Source organism: Mya arenaria, chromosome 3 (assembly GCF_026914265.1).
Source record: "Mya arenaria isolate MELC-2E11 chromosome 3, ASM2691426v1".
Taxonomy (NCBI): Eukaryota; Metazoa; Mollusca; class Bivalvia; order Myida; family Myidae; genus Mya; species Mya arenaria.
In genome coordinates, this window is record NC_069124.1 from 83,938,714 (window position 1) to 83,950,749 (window position 12,036).

At 37.2% G+C, this 12,036-nt stretch overlaps 1 protein-coding gene across 2 annotated transcripts; it reads left to right on the plus strand.

Annotated features, from left to right (window-relative positions):
• The first annotated feature begins 1 nt into the window (after nt 1).
• LOC128227900 (arylsulfatase B-like) lies at nt 2-11,232 on the plus strand. Of its 2 annotated transcripts, none has more exons than XM_052938835.1 (9): nt 2-195; nt 3,503-3,646; nt 3,881-4,040; nt 6,002-6,114; nt 6,498-6,626; nt 7,086-7,208; nt 7,465-7,591; nt 8,389-8,542; nt 8,923-11,232. In XM_052938835.1, exons 2-9 carry the CDS (start codon nt 3,518-3,520, stop codon nt 9,635-9,637), a joined length of 1,650 nt encoding a protein of 549 aa, XP_052794795.1. In that variant the 5' UTR covers nt 2-195; nt 3,503-3,517; the 3' UTR covers nt 9,638-11,232. The 2 variants fall into 2 exon arrangements, with proteins under 2 accessions (XP_052794795.1, XP_052794796.1); XM_052938836.1 differs by lacking the exon at nt 2-195 and adding an exon at nt 221-293.
• The last annotated feature ends 804 nt before the right edge of the window (nt 11,233-12,036 follow it).

Consider the following 12,036-nt stretch of genomic DNA (forward strand, 5'->3'; position numbering starts at 1 on the left):
TATGCAAACTTTTTTCCCTAGTCCCTCCTGATTATACAATACCATATTTTCATATTATACTCTAATGAAAACTTTGTATGTGGTTATATTACCTTTTGGGACGTGTTTGAATGTGTAGTAACCATCAAACAAATGAATATCTACAAGTTACGGAAGCCAGAACTAACTATTTTTTGTAAGGTACCAGGTTCACAGGTGGGTAGCTACATTAATGAGCGATCAGGGATTATGCCGGATACTGTTTTAGCTCGACTATTCGAAGAATAAGGAGAGCTACATTGTACTACATTGAGGTATTGCATTGAGACTTAATACAATGGTACTCAACCACCCAACATACGTAATTAACCAAGTTAGATAGCTCTAGTTTGCATTTAATGCAAATAATAGACCTTTATTGTTCGACTTAGAAATTCTGGTTAAGGTTTTGCGTGCAAGCACACGTAGGTAAATATCTCAGCAACTACTTGAGGTATTGCATTGAGACTTGATACAATGGTACTCAGCCATCCAACCTACTTAATTAACCAAGTTAGATAACTCTAGTTTGCATTAAATGCAAAAAGTTGCCCTTTACTATTCGACTTAGAAATTCTGGTTAAGGTTTTGCGTGTAAGCACACATAGGTTAATATCTCAGCAACTACTTGATGTATTGCATTGAGACTTTATACAATGGTACTCAACCATCCAACCTACTTAATTAACCAAGTTAGATAACTCTTGTTTGCATTTAATGCAAAATAATTGGCCTTTATTATTCGACTTAGAAATTCTGGTTAAGGTTTTGCATGTAACCACATTTAAGTCGATATCTCAGCAACTACTTGATGTATTGCATTGAAACTTAGATATGTATTCCCAACTATCTAACCTACTAAATTAATGAAGTAAGATAGCACTTTTTTGAATATAATGCAAACATTGGGCCTTTATTATTTGATTTAGAAATTCTGGTTAAGGTTTTGCATGTAAGCACAAAGGTTAATATCTCAGCAACTACTTGATGTATTGCATTGAGACTTGATACAATGGTACTCAGCCATCCAACCTACTTAATTAACCAAGTTAGATAACTCTAGTTTGCATTAAATGCAAAAAGTTGCCCTTACTATTCGACTTAGAAATTCTGGTTAAGGTTTTGCGTGTAAGCACACATAGGTTAATATCTCAGCAACTACTTGATGTATTGCATTGAGACTTTATACAATGGTACACAACCATCCAACCTACTTAATTAACCAAGTTAGATAACTCTTGTTTGCATTTAATGCAAAATAATTGGCCTTTATTATTCGACTTAGAAATTCTGGTTAAGGTTTTGCATGTAACCACATTTAAGTCGATATCTCAGCAACTACTTGATGTATTGCATTGAGACTTTATACAATGGTACTCAACCATCTAATCTACTTAAATAACCCAGTAAGATAACTGTAGTTTGCATTAAATTCAAATAATGGCCCCTTTTTTATTCAACATAGAAATTCTGGTTAAGGTTTTGCATGTAACCACTTTTAAGTCAATTCCTCAGTGAATATATCATGTATTGCATTGAAACTTTACACACAGGCTCCCAACCATTTAACCTTCTTATTTAATCAAGTAAGATAACTCTATCTTTCATATTATATCATTTTTGCCCCTTTATTATGCGACTTAGAAATTCTGGTTAAGGTTTTGCGTGTAAGCACACATAGGTTAATATCTCAGCAACTACTTGATGTATTGCATTGAGACTTTATACAATGGTACGCAACCATCCAACCTACTTAATTAACCAAGTTAGATAACTCTTGTTTGCATTTATAGAAAAAGATTGGCCTTTATTATTCGACTTACAATTCTGGTTAAGGTTTTGCATGTAACCACATTTAAGTCGATATCTCAGCAACTACTTGATGTATTGCATTGAAACTTAGATATATGTATTCCCAACTATCTAACCTACTAAATTAATGAAGTAAGATAACACTTTTTTGAATATAATGCAAACATTGGGCCTTTATTATTTGATTTAGAAATTCTGGTTAAGGTTTTGCATGTAAGCACAAAGGTTAATATCTCAGCAACTACTTGATGTATTGCATTGAGACTTTATACAATGGTACTCAACCATCTAATCTACTTAAATAACCCAGTAAGATAACTGTAGTTTGCATTAAATTCAAATAATGGCCCCTTTTTTATTCAACATAGAAATTCTGGTTAAGGTTTTGCATGTAACCACTTTTAAGTCAATTCCTCAGTGAATATATCATGTATTGCATTGAAACTTTACACACAGGCTCCCAACCATTTAACCTTCTTATTTTATCAAGTAAGATAACTCTATCTTTCATATTATATCATTTTTGCCCCTTTATTATGCGACTTAGAAATTCTGGTTAAGGTCTTGCATGTTAGCACACATAGGATAATATCTCAGCAACTACTTGATGTATTGCATTGAGACTTTATACAATGGTATTCAACCACCCAACCTAATTGAATAACCAAGTTAGATAACTGTATTTTGCAAATAATGGCCCTTTATTATTAGACTTAAAATTCTGGTTAAAATTTTGCATGTAACCACATTTATGTTAATATCTCAGCGCATCATGTATTGCATTGAAATCTAATCTAACAGTGATCCATGCATGTTTCGCCAAAACTTAAAAATCCTTACACTGAAAAGCGGCGGAGTAGTCGAGCGCGCTGTCTCTGTGACAGCTCTTGTTTATTATTATTTTGACATTTCTTATTTAGTCTGTCATAGTAAAATTAATCGTGAAACCTCTCATTGATGGCCATTTAGGTGGACTAAACAGGTGGCAGGACGTGAACCATTGCTCAATGTAAACGGGGTATATAAGTACGACGGGATCAATCCGTAAATGTTCTTTATTGAATCACAAAGACAGAAAGCCTGTAAAATATAATACAACGTCAAAAAGTATGTTCAAGACAACATATTAAAATACACAAATGAATACTTTCACCAAGTAATATAAATACACTGTACACCTACATAAATGTATTCTAATATTAACCAATTGAAAGTTGTTTGACCACTATCATACGTACACACTGATCTCTCTCACACACACTCCATAATAATGTACGCGCAATCTAAACACAAGCAGGCAATGATCAATTAACATGAACATGAATATAATACCCTGTTACCGCCTAAATTAGTGAAGTTGTACCATTTGACTACCCAAGTGAACCACACATACCACCAAAAGATGAAATCATCTGTTTAAAATCAGTTTTATATACAATAATGCACATGTCAATTGTTCCCCCCCCAAGCCCTGGGTACATCCTAGGTAGGCCTATTCCTATTCTATTTAGGGGGGTGCAATTGAATTGTGCATAGTATAAATATTAAAAAAGTGATATATGAATGAAAGGATGTTATAACCACAAATAGCATGCAGTTCTGTCTCTTTTTCAATTGCATGATAAATTTTTGGCATATAGTTTAAACAAAAAAACTAAACTGTCTATTTCAGGTTACAGTTGAATAGATGTTGACAATAATTTGGAAGATGTTTGGAGACAAATCTCTGTTGCTGATTGTCATAGTTAGCCTTACAAGGGTCTCAAATGGAAAGTCAGAAAGACCACATGTCATCATTATTGTAGCAGATGATCTTGTAAGTTTAACTTTCATCAGAGAGATAACATTGTCAGGTGACCTCTCATGGTAAGCAATACCAAGTATTGACTGCCTTTTGCATTATGCTTGTTACTGCTTTTGCAACGTTACTTTCCATCCAATCCTTATAAAGTGGCATATTTTTGTAATCTAAGAGATGCTCAATTATTAGTTTATTGGGTAAAAAATTAAATACTTTTATGAGTACAATGATTTGCTGGTTTCAATACAGGGCTGGAATGATGTCAGTTTCCATGGCTCCAATCAGATCCCAACCCCCAACATTGACAAGTTGGCACATGCAGGCATAATCCTGAACAACTACTATGTGTCTCCTATCTGTACACCTACCAGGGGTGCTCTCATGACCGGCAAATACCCCATTCACACAGGTATAATGTCCCATGATACTGGTCTTGTCAACATAACTTTAAACAGCCATACAAATCAAAACTTCTCAAGAACAAGGGGCTGTAACATGTTGACTAACAATTAGTCCACAATCACTTCATCATACTATACTAAAACTATTTCAAAGTTGGTATTTAGAACTGTTTTCTGTTCTTGAACTCAGATTGTAATTTTGTTCTTTATTTCAACTGAAATCGGACTTGGAATAATGTTTGATATGTTTTAACCTATTCCTTCTAGATACATGTCAAACCCTTATAAGTGAGACCAAGATTGCTATAAATTGCATTTGATATTATATAAATTGCATTTGATATATATATATATATATATATATTTTTTTTAAATATAATTAAGTGTGCATAATATTAATACACTACCTGATGTTTCGTAGTCACCCCTGAAGTTGTCCATGTGAACTTCCCTAAGGTCAATGATGAAACTCTCTGTGATATTTACCTATAATTATCCCCTGCCCAATTGAAGATTTCGGGAGGGGGATATTGTTTTGGCGTTGTCCGTCAGTCATTCCGTCCGTCCGTCCGTCCGTCCGTCCGGTACAATATCTTGGTAGGCATTGATCAGAAAATGTTCAAACTTGGTCAGAATGTTTCCCTTGATCAAATCTGGGCCACTTTTAAAAATTGGTCACTTGGGGTCAAAAAACTAGGTCACTAGGTCAAATCTTTGGAACATACTAGAGGCATTATACATGGTCAAATATTCATTAAACTTAATCGAATGTTTTCCTTGATGAACTCTTGGTCGTAAATAAAACTGGGTCACATATGATCAAAAATTAGGTCACTAGGTCAAATCTTAGAAAAATCTTGTCCAGAACCATATCATGGTAATGATTGGTCAAGTTATGTTCAAAATTGGTCATGACGTATCCCTTGATGAAATATGGATCACTTAAAAAAGTGGGTCACATGGGATCAAAAACTAGGTTAGAAGGTCAAATCTTAGAAAAATCTTTGAGCATACTAGAGGCATTATACATGGTCAAATATTCATAAAACTTAATCAGAATGTTTTCCTTGATGAAATCTTGGACTTATTTGAAACTAGGTCACATATGATCGAAAATTAAGTCACAAAGTAAAATCTTTCAATAATCTTGGCCGAAACTATTTTATGGTGGTGATTGGTCTGATTAAGTTCAAACAAGGTCAGAATGTTCTTTTGGGTTAAATTTCGACTGCGTTTTAAAAGTGTGTCATATGGGTCAAAAACTAGGTCACTAGGTCATATCTTACAGAAATCTTGGGAACACTCTAGAGGCAATACATCTGCTCTTATTTCCATAAAACTTAATCAGAATGCCTCAATGAAATCTTGGAATAGTTTGAAACTAGTAGGTCATGTGGGGTCAAAAATGAGGTCACTGGGTCAAATCTTAAAAAAAACAACTTGTGGACACTCTAGAGGCTATAATTTCTGCAATATATCTGGACCAATCTTCATGATACTTGATCGGAATGTTTGCTTTGATGAAATCTTAGATTAGTTTGGGACTAGGTAACATGGAGTCATAAACTAGGTTTCTTGGTCAATTCTAAATGTTACATTATATACAATATTTTTTTTTATTTCAAACAGTCGCAATCAAACTCAAACTCATATATATATATTTCATAAACAATTGATTTCCATTCCTTGACTTAGCCCAATCAGGCGGGGGATATCAATTCAACGAATTTGCTTGTTATATTAAAAATGTGCGTATTGTAGACTCAAATTACCTTGTAGCCTCTCTTAGGTCTGAATAGCCACAATAGTGAAATAAAAAATGTGTTAAAAAGTTAAAAGTTATGAAATTCATGACAGCATATAACTCAATGAAATATATTTGCTTACCACAAAAATCTCTATACAAAGATTGCAATAGCTTATAATTACTTGTTTATGTATAATTCCTCCCTTACAAAATGGGCTTCAGGGTTGCAGTCTGGTGTGATTTTGGGATCAATGCCGTATGGGCTTCCGCTTAAAGAGAAGATCTTGCCTCAGTGGCTCGCAGACCTGGGCTACAGGACACACATAGTGGGAAAGGTTCTGTTTTGCTGTTGTGCTCATTTGAGTTTGTCAATACAAGTTCTTCTTACTCCTTGGTTATCAAGGACAACTATTACAGGAAGCATAAGTTGAAACATAGTATAATATGTCATCTCTGTGAAAGTAATTGTTTTAAAAGCCTGAAGTGTAATCTCACCAACAGTAAGCTTCTGCAGTTGAAATGTTGAAAACACTTTGTGTAGAAACGTTCTCTAGAAACAACTGACAAGAAATGATTGAGTGTAGAGAGAATGTTAAAGCCACATGCAATAAACGTGACAATACTGTCATATACAAAGAAAATGTTGTCTTGCAGATGCTTTATGATGTAATTTATAAGATTTAACATATGTATACTGTTTTCTTTGTTATCTTTACAGTGGCACCTGGGCATGCTTGCCGAGGAGTATTTGCCAACCAGGCGAGGGTTCGAGTCTCATTATGGCTATCTTCAAGGTGCTGAGGGATATTATGACCACACGTATGAGTTTGTGGGTCCACCTAACAGTGTATGTCCTGTTTCTACCAAATAACAATGTATAGTAGTTAATTCAGAACGTTTTGGATAACATCACAAAGTCATTATTCTAAGGCCAGATTTTATTGGAAAGTATTCTTGTTTAGGTTAGACTAATTTCAAAATCTTAAATCCTTCACCCCTTTACCTTAGGGTAACTGCCAGAATGTACCAAGCGGCATTAGAATATAGAATGCTTTGGTACCTTGTGGCATAACACCCACGTTAACATTGATCAACTAGTAAAAGTATTAATTGCAAAACTTTTGATTTTATGTGATGCAATACCCAGTTATGTATATTTTTTACTGAATACAATGTCAGGGTCAGTTTTTTTTATCTCTTGTTTATTTCTTATGAATTTGCTAAAGCCATGCATCTTATATGTGAATTGGAGAATTTGTTGTATTTTTCATCTATGTGGTCTTTCACTTTCTTTCATTATCTGCAGACACAGTGGGGACTGGACTGGCGGCGGAATGATGAAGTTGTCTGGACAGATCGGGAACAATATTCTACCTCGCTCTTCACAAGGGAGGCTGTTAATCTCATAAATGCCCATAATGACTCAGAGGTGAGTAAGAAAATAATATGCTGGGTAGAATCAACCAAAGTTTCTTCAAACTGGACACTTCTCAAAAAGGTCTGTCACATCAGTACTGGTTTCTTACCAAGAAATGGCCTTGAGTGTGATTCATATTAGTTTATGTCTGCTTTTACAATTGAGCTTTTTAATATTAAAGTGTGCCATTCTTACTGTGCTTTGTAAATATACATTATTTAACCCCAACCTCTGCTCTATGACCAATGCTTTTCCCTCCCTTGTCCAGCCCCTGTTCCTGTATGTGGCTCACCAGGCGGTTCACTGTGGTAACCCTGACGACCCGCTGGAGGCTCCACAATCTTATGTCAACCGCTTCCCACACATACACAACTACCACCGGAAACTATTTGCAGGTACCTGTTTTGTGTCGTAATATTGCCATTTCAAATAACTTATCTGATTGCAGACAAACCAATTACAGTACCAACTTGACCCAACTGTTTATAAAGTTTCTTTAAACTAAATACGTAGTGTAGGAACAATTGTGAAATAATTATGTATGGGTCATCTTTTTGCGTGGAACCACAGATTTTTTTCTGAAAGAACAAACATGTGTGAATGTCTTATTCATGTACATAATATAGGATTTGGCTGGGAGAAGATGGACAACTTATAAAAGCCTTATTCTATCTTTTCTCCAATCTTCAAATCAATATGTGATTGACTTTGCTTTCACATTGCTGTCAGTTCAGTTTAATAAAGCTTCAATAACTTCAATAAATTTTACAATGAACAAAACATGTATTGCAACTTTGCATTAGATTCTTTTTAAACCAGGATGGTTTTTGAAATTAATTCAAATACCGGTAGTGTTTTCAGATCTCATCATTTTTATGTACCTAAAAAAGATACAGTAGGTTTATAACTGTGTCAGTTTGTTGCAAAAAAATCTCAGCTAGGATTAGAAAGCTGTTAGTACAACCATAAATTGTGTGTTATCAAACAATTACATTTAATAGTGCAAGGCAGTATAATGGAATGACGGATTATGTAAGGAGATACCCGGTACTTCTGGTAAGTTTGTGTTTATAACTCACCCTATATGTTTGCGTAGGCTCTAAATTAAACAGCTCTGCGACTATGTTTATTTGCTATGTTTCTTATGAATAATACATATCAATACATTACAGTATTATGTGTGTGTACCCAGGCATGGTTTCAACCCTTGATGACTCTGTTGGGGAGATTGTTAGAAACCTGGAGGACCGGGGTATGTTAGACAACTCTGTCATCCTCTTCACCACAGACAATGGTGGGCCCGCAAATGGATTCAACGATAATGCTGCGAACAATTTTCCACTTAGGTAAATGATTTATTAACAAAAGAAAAATAATGTTCTCTGAACTGTTAACTTGTGAAGATCGCACCCCCAAAATATGTACTATTTCTTTCACCTCTATGTCTGCAGACAGGTGTCATAGAGTGGTGTAGGTGTCTACCTCATATCCAAGAGGTTGTTGGTTTTCAGGAGCTGTTTGCTTGTCCTCCTAGAAAAGGGCAATAGTGCTGGAGTACTGGTTTCTACCAAATATTTGAGAGAGATTCATATCAGCTCCTACATATTTGAGCAAAAAAAAAGAAGTTTAAATCAATATTGTAATAAAAGTGACATTTTGTCTCTCTATAAAATTATTGTAAAGATTGTTTTCTACTGTCATGTTAGATGTGTACATGTATTTTCAGAGGTGTGAAAGCTACTCTATGGGAGGGTGGCATGCGAGGAACAGGCTTTATCCACAGTCCCCTGTTAAAACAGTCTGGCTATGTTTCAACCCATATGATCCATGTCACTGATTGGCTGCCAACCCTGTACTCAGCAGCAGGAGGCAAACATCGTAACCTGAAACATTTAGATGGGTACAACATGTGGCATGTATTGTCAAAAAACAGTAAATCACCCCGGAATGAGATTCTGCACAACATAGACCCTCTAAATAAGAAGTCTTCCATCAGGGTCGGGGACTTAAAGCTGCTGGTGGGGAATGTGAACATGCAGTGGGATGGGTGGTACCCACCCTGGCAAAACGCTGGAGACCAAACTATAAATATTGATGGCAGGGCTGTTCCCTTAGTTGAAGGTTCCAAGCATGATAAAGTGCTTGACACCTACAAGTGGAAAAATAGTTATTGGAATAGCTCAAGCATAGATTGTGGTAACAAACCGTTCAATGCGTCAACAAACTGCAACCCATCTGTTTTACCTTGTCTGTTTAATATTGCTGAAGATCCTTGTGAATATAATAACTTGGCTGACTCCAACAAAGATCTTGTTATAAAGATGTTAGAGAAGCTGTCGAGATATTCCCACTCCATGATACCACCAGGAAATAAACCTATTGACCCAGCAGGGGACCCCAAATTGCACAACCAAACATGGGTCCCTTGGATTAAGCTTTGATACAATTTCATTACACTGCAGCTTTATAATGTTTTATATGTAAGCTTGTCTGTTCTCCTCAGAAAAAAGTGTTGTACATTAACAAGTGCTTGTGTCATCACCATCATCATTGGCATTATTAAAAAACTGTAACATTTGTTGATTGTTGGACACTTCTCGATAGCAGTTGGAGGGTAGATTCAGTAGATTGCAAACATGTTTTGAAGAAACCTTCCTAGTCTGTTGAGATATCATATAAAACAATCTAAACAGTAAACTTCAGCTGTTTTTGAGTTAGAAACATTTCAAATTAGATGAGTTCTAGTTTGACAGTAGTAGATCTTGGGCATTTTCTGAAAATGTTTTTTCTTAGTATTATTTTTTTGAACAACTTATAGTAAATTTTTATCTTTTTATTACCGTTAAATTATACTGTTCAGCCAAATGAATTTTAGCTCATTTATAACCATGTCCTAACATGACATTTTATGAGGTCGGAAGTGCCTTGTTTGTTGCATGTATGTAGAAAGTCGGATGAAAGTTTCTGAACAATTGATCACATCAACTAAATAATTGTCAATAGGCACTTGAAATGTTTATTTGAAAATGACTGTCAGTGCTCTCATCTTCGATCTATCCCCGGTAGTGACTGTCAGAGCTCTACTCCCATCTGTGATCTATCCCCAGTAGTGACTTTCAGAGCTCTACTCCCATCTGGGATCTATCCCCAGTAGTGACTGTCAGAACTCTACTCCAATCTGTGATCAATCCCCAGTAGTGACTGTCAGAGCTCTTCTCCAATTAGTGATCTATCCACAGAAGTGACTGTCAATGCTCTGCTCCCATCTGCGATATATTCCCAGAAGTGACTGTCAATGCTCTACTCCCATCTGTGATCTATCCACATAGTGACTGTCAATGCTCTGCTCCCATCTGCAATTTATCCCCAGTAGCGACTGTCAGAGCTCTTCTCCAATCAGCGATCTATCCACAGAAGTGACTCTCAATGCTCTGCTCCCATCTGCGATATATACCCAGAAGTGACTGCCAATGCTCTACTCCCATCGGTGATCTATCCACATAGTGACTGTCAATGCTCTGCTCCCATCTGCGAATTATCCCCAGAAGTGACTGTCAATGCTCTACTCCCATCTGTGATCTATTCACAAAGTGACTGTCAATGCTCTGCTGCCATCTGCAATTTATCCCCAGTAGCGACTGTCAATGCTCTACTCCCATCGGTGATATACCCACATAGTGACTGTCAATGCTCTGCTCCCATCTGGGATTTATCCCCAGAAGTGGCTGTCAGAGCTCTACTCTCATCTGTGATATATCCCCAGAGGTGACTGTCAGAGCTCGACTCCCATCTGCGATCTATCCCCAGTAATAACTGTCAGGGCTCTACTCCCAACTGTGATTTATCCCTGAAAGTGACTGTCAGAGCTCTACTCCTATCTGTGATATATCCCCAGAGGTGACTGTCAGAGCTCTACTCCCATCTGTGATCTATCCCCAGTAATAACTGTCAGGGCTCTACTCCCATCTGTGATATATCCCCAAAAGTGACTGTCAGAGCTCTACTCCCATCTATGATCTATCCCCATTAGTGACTGTCAGAGCTCTACTCCCATCTATGATCTATCCCCAGTAGTGACTGTCAGAGCTATACTCCCATCTGCGATCTATCCCCAGAAGTGACTGTCAGAGCTCTACTCCCATCTGCGATATATCCCTTGTAGTGACTGTCAATGCTCTACTCCCATCTGCGATCTATCCCCAGTAGTGACTGTCAGAGCTCTACTCCCATCTGCGATCTATCCCCAGTAGTGACTGTCAGAGCTCTACTCCCATCTGTGATCTATCCCCAGTAGTGACTGTCAGAGCTCTACTCCCATCTGCGATCTATCCCCAGTAGTGACTGTCAGAGCTCTACTCCCATCTGCGATCTATCCCCAGTAGTGACTGTCAATGCTCTACTCCCATCTGCGATCTATCCCCAGTAGTGACTGTCAATGCTGTACTCCAATCTGCGATCCATCCCCAGTAGTGACTGTCAATGCTCTACTCCCATCTGCACTCTATCCCCAGTAGTGACTGTCAATGCTCTACTCCAATCTGCGATCCATCCCCAGTAGTGACTGTCAATGCTCTACTCCCATCTGCGCTCTATCCCCAGTAGTGACTGTCAATGCTGTACTCCAATCTGCGATCCATCCCCAGTAGTGACTGTCAATGCTCTACTCCCATCTGCGCTCTATCCCCAGTAGTGACTGTCAATGCTCTACTCCAATCTGCGATCCATCCCCAGTAGTGACTGTCAGAGCTATACTCCCATCTGCGATCCATCCCCAGTAGTGACTGTCAGAGCTCTACTCCCATCTGCGATATATCCCTAGTAGTGACTGTCAATGCTCTAC